This window comes from Rhea americana, unplaced genomic scaffold, assembly GCF_003343005.1.
Source record: "Rhea americana isolate MKP2758 unplaced genomic scaffold, rheAme1 scaffold_1, whole genome shotgun sequence".
NCBI classification, from domain to species: Eukaryota; Metazoa; Chordata; class Aves; order Rheiformes; family Rheidae; genus Rhea; species Rhea americana.
In genome coordinates, this window is record NW_028185038.1 from 16,299,477 (window position 1) to 16,323,538 (window position 24,062).

At 43.0% G+C, this 24,062-nt stretch overlaps 1 protein-coding gene across 1 annotated transcript in view; it reads left to right on the forward strand.

Moving 5' to 3' along the window:
- The window catches only part of PRKCQ (protein kinase C theta), a 51,721-nt gene that overhangs the window by 20,321 nt on the left and 7,338 nt on the right, over positions 1 to 24,062 (forward strand). The window contains exons 13-16 of the mRNA XM_085299578.1: positions 9,759 to 9,850; positions 12,285 to 12,347; positions 16,073 to 16,211; positions 23,118 to 23,306. Coding sequence (XP_085155704.1) covers positions 9,759 to 9,850; positions 12,285 to 12,347; positions 16,073 to 16,211; positions 23,118 to 23,306 — 483 coding nt within the window. The remainder of the gene's footprint in view (positions 1 to 9,758; positions 9,851 to 12,284; positions 12,348 to 16,072; positions 16,212 to 23,117; positions 23,307 to 24,062) is intronic.

Here is a 24,062-nt window from a genome sequence, read left to right on the forward strand (position 1 = left end):
GTTAAAATCAAAGGCTTGATGMCCCGGACTGAGGATGTGCAAAGGCCGCCTCCACAGCCAGGATGCAGATCTGCCTACGCCAGTGTCATGCAAACCTCTTGAGCCATGAAGCGATATTATACTGTAGCAACTCTCCTGGATCATAGCGAGTTCAAGAAACTTTGGCCAGTGCCCTGATATGGAGAGTAAACATGCTTCAATTCCCTCAGGGAATCTTCTTTGCCCCCAGTTTAGCTGTTGAGTTGCATCAAACTTGTCCTAATTCAGGCAATGAGGGCTGTAGTTCAGAGGGCAAGTACAAAGCGTCTTTACCCAAAATGTCTCTTAAACAGCATTTCAATTTTGGTTTGGAGTCATAAGCAATGTGTAAATCTGTCTGGCCCTAATGGCGATGAATCATGGACTGATTCATTTTTCAAATACTTTTCTACAGCCACAGCCAATCTTCTTAACCCCAGAACAAATGCAGAGGCATTTAAAAAAAGGGGGGGGGGTAGAGGAACTTGGAGAGATCGTCTTGTCTGTTCCTGTGGTCCAGCTGGCCCAAACCACTCCTGAGAAATGTTTGCTATCCCAGAGCTTGAATTTATATCAACATCGTTCTCACTAGACTACTTGTTTGGGGCTTCATAGAGGAGGCTTCCCGTCCCTGCTCAGTTCCAGGATTTAATGACACAAAACACTGCTTAGCATGAGGTTAGCACCTGCTCAGCAAGTGGGTTTGTGTCTTCTGCAGGGTCGTGAGAAACAAATATAGCCTCTGCTGTTTCTCCTAGTAGTCTGTGAGACAGGGCACCTGTWTAAAGACAGGGGATTTAATTTATGGCTGGGAACTGCTGTAGGCAGTGTGACACTGAGCCCAGGCGTTAGTGTTTAACTCCTTTGGGACTGTCAGTGACAGCACATGGGAAAGGATCCTTGCCCAGAGGAAAGGAATTAATTCCYTTTTTTTTTCTTTTTGTGCTAGATTTTAAGGTAAAATGTAAATGACTTGACTTCAAAAGCAAAGAATCAAGACTTTATTTAAAAAGACAATATGTTTGTAGCAGTCACAGCTCTGTGAGGTGGCTTGKACTCCAGGGAGAGCTGATTGTGTTGAGTGTAACTCCAGATGCCCAAGCAGAAGTTGGCTGGTGCCAGCAGCTGGTGCACAACCCTTGCATGCAGGAACATGCTGTGGTCCAGGCTGGTCCAGCCTTGATCTGGAAGCTGGAGGTCGAGTTTGGGATTTTGCCAGGCAGCATATATGCAGCAGTGGCAGTCTACAGCTCTGGTTTCAGGCTGTGCATGCATACAAATGTCTGCTTCCCTCCTGAGACCGCAGCAGAAAAGGTGACAGATGAAATGAAGTCATKTTGTGAGCCAGATGCGATTTACTGACCGTTTTGGGGAGACTGTGCTCCCAGCTGTGGCTGAGGCAAGGAAACCCTGCAGGCTGGAACAGGAGTGAGTATCTGAAAAATTCACGGATGCCAGACTAAAACGTCTAAGGGATCTTTTCCTACTTTGTCTTCTGGGCAATGTCAAGATATTGTCCTCTTGTTATACAGAAAAAAATCTCCATCCATCTCAGCTCAGTTGGTTAGAGCATGATGCTGCGAATGCCAAGGTCRCGGGTTCAATSCCCGTATGGGCTATGCTGAGGGTTGGACTAGATGATCTCCAGAGGTCCCTTCCAACCTTACTGATTCTGTGATTTTATGATTCCTCCCAAGTCAGTGTTGTCACATTAAAGTTATTTGGTCACTCAGTTTTGCCCTCAAGTTCACAAATACAGAATCTGAAGTGTGTCTATCCAGGCCAGAGATGCTCTGGCTTGTGATTGATTTCTAGCTTACGATTTCTCCTCTGACCCTTGCAAGGCAGGCAGTGATCACTCAATCCATGAAAGCTGTGCAGAGCAGGAGAGCTTTGACAAGCCATGGGCAGTCTTTCACTGCTCAGTAGAGCATGATTCAATCGTAATATCTTTGGAATAATCATTCTAGAAACCAGTCCCTCTCTGTGCTTTAATATTGTAAAAGTAGGTGGGTTGGTGGGGCTTTTTCTGTTTTGGGGATTTTTTTTTGTTGTTGCTTTTACTGGACAAGTAAGTACTTTCAAACAGAAATATATGTCAGTGCCTTTCTGGTACCCCCGATGCTTTGGCTTGCAAAGTTTCTGAGCTGCTTCAGGGATGGAGTACCTCTGTAAAGGACAGCAGAAGCAGGAATATTCTTACACTGAAACAAGAACCTAAGCAGTTCCCCATATCTCCAGAGAGAAAAGTCACATAATGTGCTGACAGTGCTGTAAGCTGTGGGTTGAATTTCTCCCTGGCCTCAACCCAGATAATCAACAAATGCTCGAATGTATAAGGCTTGACAGCCCTCAGACAGGTTTTCGTAGACGCCTGGCACCTAATGCTYCCTTTTATTCCTGCGGAGGCTGAGTGATTGGTACTTTTGAAACTCAGAACACTTGTCATGTTTTGCTAGATTAGAATAAATTCAAATGTATGAGTTTTCTTTTGCAAATCTGGTTTTGAAGCTGTTTTATTTTACTGCATGATCTTTGCATCTAGATACTCTGCTGACACAATTATATGGTGTGAGTTTTAAAAACAACCACAAAACCCTATTCTGTTTTATTAGATATAAAGGGTCACTGTAGTGTTAAAAAAAAAATGAAAAACATGTTTATAATTCTGTGAAATCCCAATATTAGTGTTGCCCGGAGTGATTAGTTTTTGAGTGCTTATATTTTATTTTTCTTTTTGTATTTCACTGATTTTCTGTGATAAAAGTAGGCTTTTCCTTTCTGAAAGTCACTTTTGATTCTAACTGTTTGCTTACTTCATTGACCAGGTTCTTATTCACACCCTTTACCTAAATGCAAATTAAGTCCTTAGGCTTTTTAGTTTTTAGCACAAAATAACACAGAAGACTGTCTTAACCTGGAACRAAAGTAATCTTTATTGTAATTTAAAAGCAAGTATTATAGAAACATTTTGTTTCTGCTATACTAGCATATTATATCTTTTCAAAGTGCTGGTGGTGAGCCATTTTCCTATGCTCTGTTGTTTTAATGTGCTTTGTATTGACTTTAAAATCTCTTACATTGGCAGAAGGGAGAAAAGAATTGTAAATTGGACCGTGATCTTAATTTAAAAATTCTTACACCCTAATCCTCTGAAGTGTTTTCCATAAGTATTTTCAGGGGAATTTCTCATCAAAATATCTCCTCAGGGGGAAATTGCAATTCCTGCAAAATTTTCCAGGAGCTATTTCAGTTTTCTCATATCTCYGTCTTGCCATTAGAGGAACAGAGCTGAATTATTTCACCTGAATCGCTGCGTGTCAGTTTAGCCTGTGCGTGTTGCACGCCCGTTTGGTGTTCAGCTCTCTGCAGCTGTGCTGAAGGTCCTCCAGGGAGCCCTGGCTGAGGCTGGCGTGCTCTCTCCAAGCCTTTTAACCACACCATGACCGTGGAAATGCAGATTCATTGCAGGAGAAGTCCTCCTGTAAGGAGGTGGAATTACAAGCCTTGACCTGTAACTGCATTAAACCACTGAAACACAGTGAAATCTTGAACTGGCAACCTGGAGGTGTCCTGTGAGGCCAACCCAAATATCCTGCTAGCTGGTGTCCTATTTTTTGTGTTCACTAAGCAGGGATGCTAAATGAGAGAGTACAGGGCAATGCAGAGCGTTTTTATCCTTTGYACAAACTGTCCTAGACCTTGTCATTCAACAGCACAGGAGGTGATAAGGCCTTGAAGCTTCCAGGTTTCTAGATCTTCATCCTCCTGGTCTATTGTTGGAGGCAAGTCATCTTGGAAACCTCTGATTCAGGACTTGTGGGCCAAGTTTGAGCTGATATGAAAGGAAAGCTGGGGAGAAATGGGAAGCTGTAGGGCATTGAGAGGCTTGACTTCCTCATGGCAACCAGCAGGCAGGAAGACTGGCAAGGTCTCATTYGGTGCTGGCCCGTATTTCAACACAGTTCAGCAGAAGCAGTGGCATCTCAGCAGAGCTTTGAGATATCAACAAGGTTCTGTCAGAGAACTTGTGAGCAGCTGTGGTTATAACATGAAAAATATAAAGCCTTTAAAAGGCGCTTGTGGAGTGGTGTCAGCCCATATGGTGTGAGYACGTGGAGTGTCCTGGCAAGGAAAAGAAGGGGCCAGCTCAAAACAGGGGTTTTTAAGGTGACAGACAATTGCCTTCGAGGACTTATTAAAATACACGTATTTGCATTAYCTACCCATTGCCCAGCTCTGAGGAAAATCAGCCCAAAATTTATTCAACTTAGAGTGGGATTTCTAAAAGGCTGCAGGGTAGCTGCCTAGATATTTATCTCCCCCAAAAGATCAGCTTTTTGAGGTAAAAAAGTTACTTTTTTTACCCCATTTTTCCGGTGATAATTTGATTAGGTTTCATGAATTTGACTACTTTTTATTTAGTTTTAGGTTTGAGGATTTCTTTTTTCCATCCCATAATTTTCAGAGCTTTTTTATCCAGCCTTAGGAAAATTAGTCTCTTACCAAGATTCCCCTCAATACTAACAGGGGAACCCACTTTATCTTGCAGAACAGGGATGATAGTAGTTCAGCCTGCAAGGCCCAACTTTACCACTGCAAGTGATATGCTCTGCCAGCTCTGAGCTGCAAGAAGAGGTCCTAGGGGACCAAAATTCAAGTGAGAGTGATTGTCAGCCATGTCAGCACTTTGGTATATATAYGTATATTATGCATGTATACTTATATATATATGTATATACACGCACAGATATGTGTGTGTATATATATATGTGCACCTACATACAGATATATATTTATTCATATGCTTTACACAAAGTAGATGGGCCCACAAAGCTAAGCATCCCAAATTGGTGGTTAAATATGCAGTCAAAGATGCTGAAAGTGTGAAGGTTAGAATGAAAAAGAGATCGCAAGATCAGGGACTGGACTGCGTTGGCTGGCAGCTGTAAGAAATGCTGCCATCTCCAGCAGATAGGTTGATATTACACAAGGGGGAAAAAAAGGTTTTTTAGAGCGAAGAAAAAAATTCAATCTTTTGTTGCTTTAATCGGTAAGAAATTGGCTTTGCTAGTCCCCAGATGATGCAAATAGCATTGTCAATACCTCCTATGGTCACCTGCTAGGAGGTGTGCAGCAGCTACTGCGTTAGCTGTCCCTCGTGGGGGCAGATGCAGTGCAGCATGTGTGCATTACTTCCCTTCCCAGTGGATGGGATTGCGACAGTGCATTGCGACATTCACTGGTGGTGAGGAGAAGGGCTGGGAGGCTGTTAGTTACCATCTGTCCTGATGTCTGGATGAACATCCAGACTGTTGAATTGTTAGCATGCTCCTTGGCATGATTTTAGCCTGTGATAGCACACAGTCTACTGCTCAGGCAGAGTTCAACGGTAGCATGGGCTGGAGACTATTACCAATAGGCAGTTTGGACCCACCTATTAAACCCCAGACCCTTAGCCTTCAGGTGCAGGCAAAGCCTTCTTTCTTGCAGTGTAGCATCACAGCCTCTTCTGTTCTCCACATCTCCCTGCACTGTGCCCAGATGGGAGCCCAGGTCACACCACGAGGGAAGTCCCAGGGCAGTAAAAAGACCATCGTGCTGCATTGCAGCCACACGAGAGCTGAGTTTAGCTGTGGGAAAGTGAGAGACAGGAATCAACAATGGGAACTGCATAATGTCAAACCTTTCTTTTAGCAAGGACCAACCTAATTCAACAGAATTGCAGTGGAGTTCAGTCGCTTTGTCTGGACTGAGGAGCCTCCTCCACATGGAGCCATTTGCTAGGATAACTGCTCTAATCAGGGTAATGCTACACAGTCCTGCGGCATTAATTATTCCAATATTCATGTCTCAGAAGCCCTGGGAAGGAGAATTTTGCTCTCTGGTAAATGATGTTAAATTGTGTATTTGTATGTAGGCAAATGCTTTCAAATGCATAGAAAACAAAACCTTAAAATTTCCACAGAAAAGTACTCTGGAGGGCTTCCAGCTGGTCTGAGGATTTTAAGAGCCTGTTTTAGGATGTACCTTCAAAAGACCAATTTAAATGCTTCTTGCTTTATACTAATTGTTTATAAAGTCAAAAGCATCCCTGATGGTGACTATTCATTCTCACAGCAGTCGCATGCAGAACAGAAGCAAGTTGGTTTAACTCTTTCCCTGCCATGTCCTAGAGAGGCAGAGAGAGCACATGGCTCAGCAGAGAGGATATTGGCTCAGCAGAGAGGATATTTGCTCAGCATGGGCACTGAGCCAGTCAGGGCACCGTGTTATTTTGCATGCTGGATGCACTCCTGCGTGTGCCTTTGTGTTGTGCAGCACCATTCTGTCTGCTGTAGGAACAGCACTTAGWCCTCCCACAACAGGGTTAGTCCTGTTCCCTCTGCTGCGATGAGGATGGCATCCAATACTGATGTTCCTGAGACAGTGTCATCTGTCCTGGGGCAGTTCCCAAGGCAGAGTGTAGTAGTTGCCTTTCCAGTCCTCCTTGAACTCTGTAGAGTTCATAAAGGATGGCCCCAAACTCTATCTTAAGACCAGGTGTGCTTGTCTTCTGTCATATGAGTCTGGAACTATGACCAGAAGTTTGGCTTGGATGCTTGCTACCCGAGGAGACTCTCATGGCAAAGGGTCTACAAGCTGACCGTGGTTGGTTTGCAAGATGAATGTGTAAGAGGAAGGTGGGAGGCTCTTTGAAAGCCTCTTTCAAAGCTGTRTAGATGCCATCACTGAGGCGTTCGTGTTGTTTTGCTTAGTAACTCTGACTTGTGGCCAACACAGAGTTAAGAGCATGCTATCGTTATTATGCCGTATCTGCATGTGGTGCCATTCCTACCACCACTTCTTGGTTAAAATACGCACTCTACCCACTCCTGTCTGCTCTAGAAGCTGACAGACTTCAGAKCCTTGCAGCATCAGACACTTAAAAAGAAGACATCAGATAAATTTCCCAGGACAAGAGGAAGCGTAGGTCAGAGCCTGTCTGAGAACACGTCCTCCGTGCCATTCTAACCCTTTAACCTCTAGCATGCTGTTGAATTTTCAGTAGTTTCAAGCATAGGTTTTACTGCTTCCCTTTTGAAGATATTCTATAGTGCCATAGATACTGGGCTCAGGAAGTTGTCTCCAATAATTGGTTGCAGTTTCCACTGCTTGATTACATCTTGCTACTTGTAATCACCTGCTTAGGACTGACTTTGGGCAAATTATCTCCTTGGACAATGCCAGACAATTGACATTTATAAAAAACAAGGGGAACTTCCAATTTCAGAGCAAAAAACTCAGTGATGCTGTCTTTCTTTTCAAAGGCATTTATGTACCACTCAGTAGCACCTGGTAGACCAAGAACTTCAGTAGAAATCATGCCTGAGTCAGGCTTGTGGTCTTCAGCTTCATATCTTTAGATAGTTCAGAGACTAAGCTCATATATATATATATATATATATATGTATGATTTCTTTGGATGCAGAAGTGTCTGAGAGGTTTCAACTATTTCTTTCCCAGGGTAGCAGAAAGATACTCTCAGAGCTTTCAATTCAATTGTATAGCTGCATTAGGTTGTTACTCAAATCCATGAGCAAGCAGAGTATGATTGCATCTTCTGYTGAATAAACTGGGACTTCAGTTTATGCTTAGAGATGAGTGGTAAGGTGTAGCCGAATTCTGTGGAATTCCTGGGGAATCCAGGAGTTTTCTCTTTCCCAGCCTACTAAATCTGAATCTGCTGCACTTGAAGACCCAGGAGGTTTCTCCTGTTCCAGTCCGATAGATGCAGCCACYGCTGTTCCCACTTACAGGTCCTGCCAGCAGCAAGGCCAAGGATGTATCCCAAAGATGTAGATGTTCACACACGACTGGTGATTAGGCAGGGGCTGGCTCAGACAAGCATACTGACTGCCAATCTGCTTACATGTGACCAGCCTCTTTTGCACTGTCCTCTCCATTTTCCCATGCTCGTTCGCCTCCTATTCACCTTGACCCCTCCCTTTCTCCACCCTTTTCTCTTCCCAGTTAAACAACCCATTGGCCCTATTTTGCTATGTCTGAACACAATTTTGGTACTTCTGATACCACTACCTAAATCATCTTGGCCTTGCATGGTATTTACTGGTATGGTTACCAGSTGCCGTTGTCTTATATCATTGCACTGCCTATAAGGTTCCCAATTTTCCCCTCAGCTGTCTGTGAAGCTTACCCGTCCGTCACATAACTCCACCTTAGCCATCTGAGAAACTCAGCTGTTCCTCAAAACATTGTCTGTAACTTTTGCCGTTGTATCACACTGTTACTTGCCATGTTCAGCAGTATCTCATGCTCCAGTAGTTTCTCATGGTCTGTTGTTAGCTAAACTGTGTCATCTCACAGTGTGCTTTAACAAGCATCTGCTTAAGTGCTTTCCTAAACTGGATCCTGAGCTCAYATTTCTTCCAAGATTTGTGCAAGTGTATGCTAAAGTGCCCAAGTGCCTTCTTACTTGCTTAAACTGATTCATGTGCATAGATCTCTACAGACGCGAGACAGTCAAACTGAAAAAACACCCATTTGGTTTATTGGTAAAATTTGTATTCTTTCCCTGGGATGCCAGATCTGGCTTTGYGCTTGTCAGATGACAGATGTGGTTTCCAGCCAAACTTTAGTTTAGTAAGAGTACTGTAATTAAAAGGATCTGGCTAAAGAAATTGCACAAATTAGAGCAGACAGCTGTTATTTGAAAAAAAAYAAACACTTTTTTTTTAATAGCCCRCTCTTGGACTACTGCCAGAGATGYGTGCATTAGATCTTCTGGATAAAATCTTCCTTAGAGTGTTAAAACTATGAGGGAAAATAAGTCTTTCCTAGAAAAAAATGTGATGAGAAATAGCTAACAAAGGGAAGATATTCATAAACTTTAGGATACTCTGAAGATCTTCAGCTTTAGTGTGGGTCTGACTGGTGAAGTTAGGGCTGGCAAAGCAGCAAGGGGATCAACGTGAAGTGCAGCAAGGATTGGAATGGGAACTTTGGTGATCTGTTCTCCTTATTGAGTGCAGAGAGATCCCTCCACCCCTTTTTGTGTACCAGGAGAAGAGTTTTCCATGGCTCTGGTAGAACAACTAATGGTTACRTGCAGTTGAGAACAAGGACTGTATCTTTTTTCAGTCTTCTCTTACATAAGTGCTGAATGGACATCCAGAAACATGAGTAGTTCATGAATCTTCTCCCTAGCAAGTTCAGTTCTGCTTCATTTAATAGAGCAGCTCCTAGGCTTCAAATCAAGCACATTCTAAAACAGTTTACTGCATCCGGCTAAGTGGCAACTCAAAAGGTCGGACCCAGAGGTGTCCATAAAGACATTCAGGAAAGTAGGTACCACCTGGCTGAGATCCATCCACTGGATGTGACCCAGGAGAACTGGGATTTTCCTCCACTTCTTCCGCTTGGGAAGCTTGTTGATCTGTGTTTCTGCTGCAAAGGCACTGTAGAATCCCCTTCCAGTGCATCTTGAGCTCTGCTGGTAAAAAGCAATGGCACCAGCACCTGGATTCATAGCATTTACTAATRCTCATTACATAAATCAAAGCAGTATGTGGAAATATGAGGTTAGAGAACAAAGAACAAAAATAGAAATCGGGAAAAAACTGCTTTCTTTCCAAACCTCTAGTTGTAATCTTTTCCTTCCTCTTCCTGACTGATTTACTTTTTCTTTGCAATTTTTTTCTCTTCCTTCCCCACCTCTAATTGTCGTCATCTTTTTTCAGGAAAACCTCTTTTTTGTGATGGAATACCTCAATGGAGGAGACCTCATGTTCCATATCCAGAGTTGTCATAAGTTCGACCTTCCCAGAGCAACGTAAGATATTATTATTGCCTTTTTGCTTGTAAGTCGTATGCATGATAGAAGCAATGGGGGCAGCCGAGGACACCAGACCTCTTAGTATTATTATTCCCTTTTGCCACTGTCCTGTGGGGGTAGCCTTGGGTGAATCACTTCATTTCTTTGTTCCTTGCCCCATCTGTGGGGGGCACAGAGCATGTGAGCGGGAACCCAAAGTGGGGATAATGGTTGTGCCTTACACTGGATGTGGATGTGAAAGCAGAACCACTCTCTAGGCCAGAAGCCTCCAAACAGATTAAAACAGGAGCACAGGAGGTCATCATCCCAGCCAAAGCATGGGCTTGAAGCAAGCCACTTCCTCTCTCTGTCCTCTTTCCCCTCCCAGAGATGGCTTTTTAGAGTACATCCACACAGCTGATTTCAGGCAGATGTGACCTTGCCTTGCGTTCTGGGTCAACCAGAGAAGCTATATCTGTCTGGAAGTTTTACAGATGCTACTCCACCCTCAACAGCCTTACATCTGTCTGCGGTCTCATCCTTTAGCCTACAAACTACAGCTTCCCTTCCAGCTTGTGGCTCCCTGATTTTGCTCTAGGTACAGAATAGCCCCCTGAAGATTTTTTCAGAGCCAAGAGACCAGTTGGTAGAAGTTGTTCCTTGGGCAGTCCCCTTTGCTGGATCAGTCCCCTTTCTGGGACTGCACTGTCTGCTGGCAGAAGTGTGGCCTGTCAAAGAGAAGCTCCAGAGGGGCTGTCTCCAGTGACTGTAAAAAGCCTTGGGAATGACTGATTAGGTGACCCATGGATGAGGTTGAAGCAACCTGTAGATGTCTGCTGTGAATTACGTTTAGGTAATTCACCTAGGGTTGCTCCGTGGTTGTACTGGTTGAGTTTTCACTCGATCCAGAAGCGCAGGTCTCAGAAATGACATCATGCACCCATCCTCCACCTCGGCTTTATTACCATAAAAGRAATCCCACAGGTGCATTCTCAGCCTTCTCTGGAACCACACGTCTTTTACTTTACAACTCTGGATAGCCCYCAGCCAAGCTGCAGGCCCTGTTCAAACCGAGGTTCCCAGTCCAGTGACSAGCAAAGCTATTGTTTGTTGGAAATAATGGAAGGCACACCTTTTTTTCCCTTTGAGCTTTGAGGAAAAAAATAAAAAGAGATAAAACCTATCAGAAGTACAAAAAGTAAATTTAAATTAAAAAATTAATACACCAACAGAGAATTAAAAATTTATTTAGCTGTGATTAAAATAAATAGAGGAATTAGAATAAATTAAAGGTTTTTTTAAAAAATCCTTCTGTGAGTAAAAGGTATTTTGAAAGTCAATATTTAAACCAGTATAGGAATTAATTTTTATTTAATAATTAAAACTAAACCCCTTCATTTAAATCAGTGTTTAATGTGAAGATTATTTTTTAAGCATTTGCATGTTTARGATTAAGCCCCCTGGCCAGTGCTTTGAAGACTAGGGGAGCAGACTTTACAGTGCTRGGGGGGGGATATGATCCTGTGGTTACCTTCACTTCTGGACAGAGCACTTTCATCATTTCATGATGCTTCAGCCGTACACCAGTTCTCTACAGCAGAACAYGTTTTTATCCCTTGGGATAAAAGAAATGTGTTGAAAACACAGATCGAAAGCTCAAAAGGATTCCACAGAAAGACCACCAAAYGTCTAGCAGCTCATTCACGTCTTGGGTAAAATTGCAAAAGCAAGTTATAAATAGGGGAACTGAAGAGAGCTGTCTTACAAGCCAAGGAGGTCCCCAACCCCAACTGCCCTCCTGTGCGTCCATGGCCAGGACTACTCAATGTTTCATGCAGCACCTGCTGCATGTGACAAATCACAGCTGCTCTTTTGATGTCTGAGGCATTAACTGCAATTTGCAGTCTGGTGCATTGCTGTAAATTGTTAGTTTACACTAAATACATAAGTAAGTGAGAGGCACAGACACCATAATTCTGCCTTCCATGGACAACATCTTCTAAAGTAGACAGTTAAGAGGTGGAGTGTTTTGCCTCAGAGCTGCTCTGGGGACGTCTTTGGACACTTACAGTTATATCCTCAGAGACAGTTACATATCTGAAAACACAGCTAGTCACATAGTACAGTTTTTCAAAGCTCTGAAGATGAGTAGCTTCTGAGTCCCAATCATTTCCCAGGGTGGTTTCAGTGGAAGTTAGGCTGCTAAGTGTGTTGCGTGCTTTCAAAAGTCTCACATCATCCATCAGTTACCTGATGGATCAGTAAAATCCAGCTACTACAAGCCTTCTAGAGACTTGATGAGATTTTGGCTCCTGAATCAATGGCCAGATTTGGCAAATGTTGTCCCAGCTCCTTCATCTCCTCAGGAATGCTGTTAATTTCTGTATTTTGGAGCCTGGTTGTGAAGGCATGTTGTGAAGCATCTGTTCTAACTTGTGCTTTCTGCATTCAGGTTTTATGCTGCTGAAATCATATGTGGACTGCAGTTCCTCCATTCCAAAGGGATAATATACAGGTAGTTTTACTCTTCAGTGTCTAATATGCCAAACCTTTTCTGATTTCCCTGAAAGTATTGATTGTACTTGACAGATTGCTTCTTGGGAGTACTTATTGGTATTGCGGTTCTGGGCAGATTTCGTTTTTATAATGTCTAGCTGTTTTATTTTGAAGAGCTAGTATGGAAAAAAAAAGCAGTTTTTAGCCCTTCTTAAGAATTCAGTCCTCTTTCTGTTGACATTAAAGCAGTCTCTCTAATACTGGGGCATTTACACTGAGTCATTCGTATAACAGTCAGCACAGGCACCCAATTTAAGCTTTCCATGCRTGAAGGTATATAAGGTCAAGGTAGACATGACAAATTCAGTATGTCTGCTGTGCTAGATACTCTGCAACAGTGGTGACAAACTCAATTCAAGTAACAGTAGCAAGAAAGCACAGCAATATATATTAATTTGGGGGTTACTTACAGGTCTTCTGTGTGCAGATCTGTCAGGAGGGTTCCAAATTCTGGTTAACCCTTGGGGTGGGATTCATTTCATCTAACATCAGGAATCTGAGCTAGTCACACCAAGCTCTCTCTGTAGTAAGCAGAGAAATGGGCTTTTTTTTAGGCAACAGTTCATCAAACCTGCTTTAGGATGAGTCAACTTGTGTCTGAGAAGTGCCTGTTTCTACCAGCGCTAAAGAGAGTCAACGGGGCCTCGGTCAGACGCTGTAGGCAGCTACGCTCGAAGAGAGGATTCCTCTCCTGAAGTTCCTGGCRTGAACGTAGCCCAGAAAGCCTCAGTCTCTCAAACCCTGCAGAGGAAAAATCCCCTATTGTAAAATTGCGCATTCAAAACTTCCACTTGACTTCCCTAGGAGATTCARCGCTATGCATGGGTGCTTTAATCTAATGCGCAAGGATTGTGATTCATAACCTGTGTAAAAGGACAGAGACAAGATGGGAGTGGAGGGGGCTGCAGATATCAGGCTTTCCCGTGCATGAAAGTAGTAACTGAGTTTCTGGGGAACTCTAGTCCAACTCATCTTCTTGGGAAAGTTAGTTACTACATTACAACCTACTGTAAAATCAGGAAGCAAATAGATTGTCACAAGCAAATGAAAAAGCTCACTAAAGCAACAGTGTTTGCTGAAACCAAAATCAGGTTATTTCAATGTTTATCACGTCGGATGAACATTAGAACAAATACTAGGAGTGAATTGCTTGTTTACAATCTACTCTCCCATTAAAACTCAAGCTTTGATTCATATGAACTCTCCTTATTAGTCATTATTAGTGCTCATGTGGGAACAGTTTATGGTCTTTATTGACCAATGATGGTGATTGCATAAACATGAGATCAATATCAATAGCATTAAGCTAAGATGATCTCTGAGGTCTCAGGGAGTCTCTGGCTCTAATCATCATTCTGGATGACTGAAGGGAAACATTTTTGGAAGTGCCCAGATCACTTAACCATGTCTGTTATTTTTACTCAGAGTTCTTAGGAAAGTTGTTTAAAATATCTATAAGATATTTTGAATTCTTGACAGGACTGTTAACATTACYTTTTGGTTATAACTGACGTTTTTATTTGAAACATCAGTGGTGTRTAGGAGTTCAGATTTGGTTTCAAGGTGCTGCCATGCAACAGTCTGGGTCAGAGTATGTCTCCCATCAATAGGCCCTATTGGGGCCTCCAGTAGGAGAGAGATTATGGGAATCTGGAGCCATTGCCTTTTCTGGGAAATTTGGGCTAAAATGGGGCAGCTGGATGTTAGATAACAYGGTGATAGGAAAGAGTAGCTCATTCCCAGGAGTCAGTGTGGCTTTGCTTTGATATATCAACTTTTGATAGAAATTATTTGACCTGTCCTACTTTTTCCCCTTTTTTACACTGAAGACAATGGTCACAAGATCAGTTGAGAGCTCATAACCCTCAGTAACTCAGTCACAACTAACTTACACTTAGGGAAGTGAACAGAAGTCAGTTTTAAAACTGCATTCCTTGTGATGCGGTAGCAGTCATGAGTCCAGCTGTTCTGCCTCATGCACCCACGTTCAGGAATGTTGGCTTAAATTTTAATGAATGAGCACAGGGTTTTTGGCAGAAACTTGTGCAATCCCTGGAGCCAATGAGTTTGAGACTCATCAAAATAATGAAAATGACTGATGGGTTTTTTGTTTGTTTTGCTTCAATATTCCAAATGAATAAAAGCAGTGCTGGCAACCAGAGATTGATCTTGATGGTGTAATTAGAATAAGTCATTCCAGCTGGAAACTGTGGCAACATGAGTATCTGCCACTTGGAAAAAAATATCTTGGTCGCCTCTGTGTTTCTTTTTGTTRCTGTCCTGTTTGATCGATGACTCCCACTTTTTCTTTGGCCATAATATAGCAGCAAGAAACAATTGCCCTGTGACAGCAGTTTAGTTTGTAGAAGCACCACGAAGTCCCACACTGATCAGGACCTAGCCAAAGTGAGCTAGGAAGGTTTGGATACCAGGAGGCTACACAGCCATCTTTCCTGTAAACAGTCATCTCAGGAGCATYGTGCATTAGAAACGATCTTCACTGAGGAATGGTCAAGGCCACTTCAGGGGGAAAAGAATATCAAAATCAGTTGTTACCAGAAGGGTAGCTGTATAAGGGTTAGGACTCTTGCCCAAGGTGTGGAAAATGTGTGTTGGCTGTGAATCAGTGGAGCTTAGAAAAGACCAATTATCTCCTCTGTTGTGGGCACAAGCAAATGTTATGTCAAGGTGCTTTGGGAGCAGAAACAGTGATTGATATCACAGATTAGACAGTGCAGAAGCGTGGGTGCGCTGAGACGCAGGTACCCAAATTCTTCCCATATCTCACATGAGATGGAACATAATTGATACGAACATCTCCCTGGGTCATTTAGTGAAAAGCAAAATGTTTAAGTAAGATATAAACCATATAACACAGAAACCATGCCAGCCTCCCTTTTTTCCTACCTCTTTCTCTCTGCTTTTCTCTCCTTTCAGACATTCTAGCACATGAGGATCTCTCTATTCCCTGTCAATGGCCATTATTCATCAGCTCACTTTTGTTTCCTTCTCTATACATTTCTTTTTTTCTCTCTTTCTCTGGGCTCTTCACTTTCCTCAGAAGCTAGCAGAGCCTGAAACCTCTGACAACAACTTGACAGATATATGTGAAGGACTTAATAAATCCTCATGGTTTAGACAGTACAGCACAGGAGGGGATGTTCTGTTAATGCCCAGGGTTGTTCTGACCTGCTGCAAGCCACACAGAGTTAGTGGGTCTTTTCCTCTTCTCCCATTGTCAAACTCACACTGGGAGAGCCAGAAGCAGCTTCAGAGGTGATCCTGAGACTCACTGGGAATGAGAAAGTGAGCATTAGCCGGTGCAGAGTCGATCCTGTCCTTTCTTGCTCCCTTCTCCAGGCTTTGTTAGAGCAGAAGCGTCAGCCTGGACAGGGCAATTTTTAGCTTCACTATTCTACATCCTGAAGGATATTGCTTTTAGTAGGTGTCTTGGACAAAGTCTTCTCCAGCAAGCAAGACTGTGCTGAGACAGGAGGAATGGGGGAGAGGGATATTGAAGTCCAACAGATAGCAACTCTTGCAGCCTCCCTTTGTAACTAAAACACATAGGCTCTGCGCAGATGCAGAGAGCTAATTAAGGACTGTACTCTGCTAAACTAACTTGTGTGTCTCTGTAAAATTTTAAAAGGAGGAAGTTTTCTCTATCTTTTTCTTTCTTCACAGAGATTTGAAGCTAGACAATGTCCTCYTGGACAACGAGGGGCACATCAAAATTGCTGACTTCGGGATGTGTAAGGAGAACATGTTTGGAGATGCAAAGACAAGCACTTTCTGTGGRACTCCTGACTATATTGCTCCTGAGGTAGGTTTAGGATCTGGGAAGGCCAGTAAACCACTGCAGCTGAGACAGAGGACATGAAAAAATGTCTGTTGTTCGGTGGTGGTAGAGAGTGGAAAGTGTAATAACTTGCTTTGAGTAGTTCCAGGCTAGAAACTGGATTTCAATTTGACTGCTTCAGAGSCCACCTTTTCACATTTGGCTTTTCACATTTGTGTGGCTAATTGGCTTGTTGTGCACATGGCCCTTGGATGCAAGTCATGTTTGGCATAACCAAGAAACAAAATACTTATGGGAAATCCAGTTTGGGCCATGGAAGAAGCATCTCCAAAAGGTAGGTCTTGCAATTCAGAGACAGAAACAGCATGTTACTTAGTTAGCTATTAGTAGACCTCCATATTTCAGTTATCTGTTCAGGCTCCTTTATAGCTGATGGGCCATCTTGTCCCATCCTGACGTAGAAAATAGAGAAACATGGGACAAAATGCCCACCTGGAGCTGATTCTCTCTCCTTATTGAGTAAACTCCTTTTAGATAGAGAAAAAAGGCAGGGCCCATGATAAGTCTGAGACAGAGCTTTCTCTTGCCTCTGGGATATGCCCTGRTGCTTGAATAGGAATGAAACCACTGAGCACAGGCTTTCCTCTCACTCACACATATTCTTGTCTGTCTGCAAATGCAGCCAGCATCACCCATCACAAAAGTCCTCCGAGAGCTGAATGGGCACTGTGTACTTTGAAAAGGCTTTGCCATCAAAGGCATAGCCTTAAAACTGCGTAAAAGTTTAAAGATATGTCTAAATAAAAAAAAATTAACCCATAGCTACTTGTAGAAGAAGAAGGGATTGAGATGGTTGGAGGGTGTTCACTCCCTGCTTGTTCTCTCCTTCGTGTCTACGTTGTTTCCTCAGCAACCAGAGGAAGGGTATTGCTATCTGCAGGACAGCTAGGACTGGACCTGGTAACTCTGGGCTCTTCCCTATGCTGGGGTACCTGCATCTCTGCAGTCTGGGTTAAGGTCCTACTATGCCCTCAGGACTTCGGGTATTTGCATAGCRTAAGGAATTGAGACAGGGGCTTGCTTGGAGATAGCCTCCAGAACTCCACACAGGGTAGACATACCAACAGGTGTTCTTCTTCCCTAGTTGATATCTGCTGGTATTTGGTGGAGAAAAGCTGAACCTGACCTGTGTGTGCCCCAAGCAATAAAGTGGGGTAGTCATAGACACCAAACAGCATCTTGTACCTGGCGAGATCCCCCGCCCTTCCCCTTCTTCCCTTCCCATGATCTACTGCACAGGGGCTAGTTCTCATTTTCTTTTTCTAGTGCATGTAGATATTTTGGACTAGATCCCTCCAGAAAAACACAAACTCCCTTCCCTAGGGAAACAATGCARTGACAAATCTTGCTGTGGATAGGCTTTGACTAGTTAGGTGGCAAACTGGGCCAAAGAAAACATTTTTCAACTCAGAGGAGAACCTGAGAGTCCTCTCTGTATCTTGTTGAACATCACTCCAAAATCTATTTATTTGCCTTTCAAGATTCCATTCCCCAATTTTAGTGTTTTCATGATGGATATTGGTGCTTACCAGATGGCTTTTAAAGCTTTTGTTATTTTGCTCTCCACTACAATTCATTGATCTTTTACTGCTCTCCAGGGGTTTAATTCAGTCTAGGTTACACCACTACTGACAGTAGGGCAGTTTTCTTCAATCCATTTAATTTCTGTTGCTTAAAAGCAGATGTAAGTATGTTCTGCAATCAAGCTGCAACTGTCTTTTATTCCACTTCAATATTCTTTTATTAAAAAAACCTTTTTCTTCTCATCTTAAAACAAAGCCAAGTGATAATCCACTTTACTACATAGAAGAGAGCTTAAAGTAGCTCTGATGTTTTATTTCTGCACCATCATTTACTTTAGAGATTCAATGAGTACTTATAAGACATTTTGCCTCCAAATTGAAAGCACTGCTAGAGTTTATGGATCATCTCTCATGCCAGATGCGGAAGCACAGGAATTTTTTTCAGTATTTCAGTGCAGCTGCTGTACAGCTGTAATTTGTTACAGGTGCTGCACTTTGGCTATAGCCATTCAAATAAGGGGACTTGGGTCAGTAGACAAGCATTTTTTTTTAATTTAAAATAAAATATATTTAACAAAAAAGAAAAGTTAACCTGAAATGAAATTTCTGGAGTTTTTTTTTTCCAGAGAAATACAAACTAATAATTTTTTCCCTGAACTGCCATAAACAGTCAATTTCATTTCATTTTCTAGACATTTTAAAAATAAGGCCTAATAAAAACAATGTGCCTTTTCAGAAGGAAAGGTTGGGATGACTTTGTTTATAGGCAGCTCAGAGGAAATGTGTTAAGAGAGTTAGTATTTCCTGTTTTTTTCACCCTCTTTGTGAAGTATATTGTATATTTTGCCCCGTGTATTAAAATAACTTTTGTCCTACTCTTGTGGCATTTTGGAGACAGATCTATTCATGAAGGCTCTACATCAGCTTGGATTTTGATTTCTGAGATTAAGGTCTTATTTTGCTAAATGCCACATATACCAGAGGAGGATTCTTCTAACCTAATGTGAGCCATCTGAAAATGAAGCATCAGATGAAACCTTAGTCTTGTAGGAAGACAAGCATCTTCAGAAGACAAGTCATCCCATCCTACCTTTGGTGTGTAAGTGGGTTAAGTTACCCTTTATATGGCCCTTCTTCCTCCATTAACTATAGAGACACCCTAGATAACTAGCTGAAGAGACATGTAAGTTTTAGGTGATAAGATATAAGATCAACTTGCCCAGGTGACAATCCTAAAGCATTTACAAGCAATGCAGACTAGGTATGAAGCAAAACAGTCAAGAAATGACTCACCTATGTCTATGGTACTTCAGAGCCAGGAGTGAAAAATCACATCTCTATATCATAATTCTTCAGTTCTCAGCAGTTTCATATGCACTAATCTGGATAGGTGTTTTCAGTGGTATTAAACCATCTCCATTGTTTGTTATTGATATATGCCCAGTAACTGTAACATAGGGGATCATGCTGCAACCAGGCTATGGCCTCAAGAGCAAATATCATGGCTTAAGTTTAACTATTCACTTCTCCAGCCCCAAAATTCTGATAAGGGCGCTAGAGATCGCAGCTGTCACACTTGCCTTTAGACATCTGCAATATAGACACGTAGGTATGAACTTGTGGTCTAGGTTCCTTGGTAGCTGAAGGAGATAAATAGGTATTTTTATTTTATAGCAGACAGATGTTTAACTGCATTGGCCTAATTCTCTTCTTTTACTAGAAAAGAATCTAATGATGGTTAAGATGTATTTCCATAGCAGATATCTAAAAGCAGATGAGATGAACTTTCTCTCCCTCCCTCCAAAAGGAAGGTTGAGAAGTTGATATCGGACTACATTTTTAGAAGGGAAAAATACCAGGGAGATGGTCACAATGCTGCCCAGCTGTCACATGCAGCTGTAGCCTTCACTTTCCAGCTGACACCAAAAGGCACAACCCAATAGATTGACTGAGGTTGATCTCCAAGTACTCTCCGTATCAGTTCTGATATTTGAACTCTTCTTCCATCCTGTTGTCCTGAACGAGAGATATGTCTTCAGAAGGTCTACAGAAGGTTGGACCCTCACTGTTCGCCTCACAAATCCTGGAAACTGTCATGCATACCTTTGCTATATTGTTCCCATAGGATGTTCACACTAGACCTCACTGCTGGATCACAGCATCTGTAGCTCTAAAGAGGGAAATGAAAGAAGAGGGATAATTTTGCTCTGTTTTATTGCTTAGGTGGTTTTCAAAGAAGAAATGATGCTCTTTCTTGAAGAATAAAAGATGTTTCTAAGGTCCCGTGAGAGGAGCCACGTTTTTTAGCTAAGTTTCAGTTACTCTAGGCAAAAAAAAAAAAAAAAAAAAAAAAAAAAGAATTTAACTGATTATATCTATATCACTGGAAAGTTGTCAGACCCATATTCTCTTCTCAGCTTCTCAACCACAAACTCATTTTCTTCCATGTGATCAAATGGTTTACAATAGCAGAAAGTTTTCTTTACTATGGATAGTGGAGTGAAATTATTCCCTTGCCCCATCCTGTTCTGTTCCTCTTAAATGTGATTTATAGAGTCTCATTTACCTTAGGGAATAGCTTGTAAAAGTACAAATGGTGATTATTAAGCTCAAGTTCTGTCTTGCTGCTTGGAACGCAGTTTATCGTGTATTATACTGGCTAATGCATGGTGGGCTTTCACAGTTCTGCCGAAATTGAGCCCTATTGGAATAAGGAATTGGGGTACCAAGGAGGACTGAATTATCATTTCAGGATTCTCAGATGTCTTGTTCTGTGTGAAGCAAAAACACATCTGAAGTAGTAGAGAGGATTAGAAATGAAATACCTTATGGTTTGGATTGCAGTAGGGTTGCATTTTTACAAAGATGTTTGAAGCACTGAGGATGTTACTTATAAGCAAACGCAGTTTGACCACGTTGATTTCTCAAGATCATAGAATCGATAATGTTGGAAGGGACCTTTGGAGATCATCTAATCCAACTCCCCTGCTCAAACAGTGTCACCTAGAGCATGGTAGACAGGGTTGCATCCAGGCAGGCCTTGAAGATCTCCAGAGAAGGAGACTCCACAACCTCTCTGGGCAGCCTGGTCCAGTGCTCCGTCACTCTCACAGGGAAGAAATTCCCCCTCACGTTCAGGTCGAACTTCCTGTAGTTCAGTTTCTGCCCATTGCCTCTTGTCCTGTCACATGGGACAACTGAAAAAAGTTTGTCCCCGTCCCCTTGACACCCTCCCTTCAGGCACTTGCACACATTGATCAGATTCCCCCTCAGTCTTCTCTTCCCCAGGCTAAACAGGCCCAGCTCTCGCAGCCGTTCCTCATAGGGCAGGTGCTCCAGCCCTCTGATCATCTTTGTAGCCCTACGCTGGACTCTCTYCAGCAGCTCCATGTCTCTCTTGTCCTGGGGAGCCCAGAAATGGACACAATGAGGCCTCCCTCAACCTGCTGGCAACACTCTTCCTAATGCACTCCAGGAGACTATTGGTCTTCCTGGCCACAAGGGCACATTGCTGCCTCATGGTCAACTTGTCATGTACCAGCACTCTCAGGTTCTTCTCTGCAGAGCTGCTCTCCACAAGGTCAGCCCCCACCTTGTACTGGTGCCTAGGGTTAGTTTTCCCTAGGTGCAGGACCCTGCACTTGCCCTTGTTGAACCTCAGGAGGTTCCTCTCCACCCAGCTCTCCAGCCTGTCCAGGTCTCTCTGAATGGCAGCACAGCCCTCAGGTGTGTCAGCCACTCCTCCCAGCTTGGTATCATCAGCAAACTTGCTGAGGAGGCACTCTGTCCCTTCGTCATAGAATCATAGAATTGGTAAGGTTGGAAGGGACCTCTGGAGATCATCTAGTCCAACCTCCCTGCTCAAGCAGTGTCACCTAGAGTATGTTAGACAGGATTGCAACCAGGTGGGCCTTGAATATCTGCAGAGAAGGAGACTATCATCCAGGTCCTTGATGAAGAAGTTGAACAGGATGGGACCCAGTACTGAGCCCTGGGGGACTCCTCTAGCCACAGGCCTCCAACTGGACCCAACAACACTGATGATGACCTCTGCCTTTCAGCTGGTTCTCAATCCACCTCACTGTCCACTCGTCTAACACACACTTCCTGATCTTCTCTAGGAGGATGTTATGGGAGACAGTGTCAAAAGTCTTGCTGAAGTCAAGGTACACAACGTCCACTGCTCTCCCCTCATCTCCCCAGCCAGTCACTCCATCACAGAAGACTATGCTATCAGATTCTCTCAAAAACAAAATTGTAGATGTTGCACAATGCAGATTTTGTCCAGATAGGGATTGATGGAGTCCGTCTGGCCATTTTTGCTGCCATTTCTTTTATCACGTTGCACAAAAATGAAAAAATGAACAGAAATTTCCCTAAATCCTTAACTTGAGATACTTACCAGTACTCAGGAATCTCATTATGGCTCCAGCTCTGTTGGATCTTGTCATTTGTTGCACAGAAAGCTTCAGTGGGAACATTTTAGAGTAGTCAAGCAAGCAGGGCATCCAGAATAATGATATATGACCCTGGAAAAGAGCTCAAGGGTACATTGTAAAGCAGCTGCTAGCTTGTTCAAACTGTTCCAAACCTTCAGCACTGGATTTACTGTCAGGGAAAAATGAAAATTAGGTGTATCCTCTGTTTCCTACAACACAAACAAGCATTTTGCCTGGTATAATATGGATGCAATGGAAACTCAGCTTGGTAGTGGGAGGAAAACAGCTTTTGAGATTATCTTGAGAGAACATATCAGCAGTTGTTTTCTCTTTTTTTTCCTTGGGCAGGTTTTTTTTCTGGGGCAGAAGAGAAGCACAACATTTTCACTGACTGACACTCCTAATGCACTCTCACACTGCCAAACTTGGGGTTTTGAAATACAACTTTTTTGAGTTAAATCAGTCCACAGATGCTACCTAGGCATCTGGCTTCTCTTTCAACAGTGGAATTCACAAGCCTGATTTGATCTGGTGGTGTAATTTAGAGAGCAGGCAAAAGAAGACTTTCATCACTTTTTTGGTAGCCAAGGATTTTTTTAAGTTTACTTAAGAGTAACTAGCAAAACATACAGCCTGTTATCTGTAGTCCTTAGGACTCTTTTGGCACCCAGGTAGGGCTGTGATTTGGAGCTCCCTGGACCACAACATCTGCACCACTGGCTGTGGGCAGGTTGACTCAAGAGCCAGTACAGTGATGCTCTGCTCTGGTTCACCTTTCAGACAGGGAAAAGCACCTTTGCTATCACTTTCCTTGCAAAGCAGCTGTTGGAGGGTCAGCCTGGCCACCCTTCTGAAGTGGAAATACTCACATCAGACATTTTGCGTCTCTCACTCCTCTCTTTGGGCAGATTTTGCTGGGGCAGAAATACAACTCCTCCGTTGACTGGTGGTCCTTTGGTGTCCTCCTGTATGAGATGCTTATTGGACAATCTCCTTTCCATGGCCAAGATGAAGAGGAGCTTTTCCAGTCTATCCGCATGGATAACCCATTCTACCCTCGCTGGCTTGACAAGGACGCAAAGGAAATTCTGGTGAAGGTAAGAATTATCAAATATCCAGCATCTTTTTACAAGAGCGGTCATCTTCATCTGTTCAGAGAAACAGCTTTAGCATGACAGGACCAGAGTGAGTCACCATCCTGTATGTGGCTCTCAAACTACACCTTTTGCTCAGGAGGGCTTAGATGTTTAGAGATCACTATGAGACGATAATAATGAAAGTATTCAAAAGCACTTACTCCAGGAAGACCTGCCACAGCAGACTGAAATTTCTGATATCTGTTTATGGGACATACAGTGGCATCGTTTGGCACAAACACTTGCATGTCTGCTAGTCAAGGTTAGAAGTGGTAATCATCATTATGCTTTGTATCACTAAACTTCTAATAGAATCATAGAATCCATAAGGTTGCAASGGACCCTGGAGATCRTCTAGTCCAACCCCCCTGTTCAAACAGGGTCACCTAGAGCATCTTAGACATGGTTGCGTCCAGGTGGGCCTTGAATAATATCTCCAGAGAAGGAGACTCCACAACTTGTGTGGGCAACCTGGGCCAGTGCTCCGTCACTCTCACAGKGARGAAATTCCCCCTCACAGTCAGGCAGAACTTCCTGTGCTTCAATTTCTGCRCATTGTCTCTTGTCCTGTCACATGGGACAACTGAAAAGASTTTGTCCCCATCCCCTTGACACCCTCCCTTCACGTACTTATCCCTCCTCAGTCTTCTCTTCCCCAGGCTAAAGAGGCCCAGCTCTCGCAGCCATTCCTCTCCTCATAGGGCAGATGCTCCATCC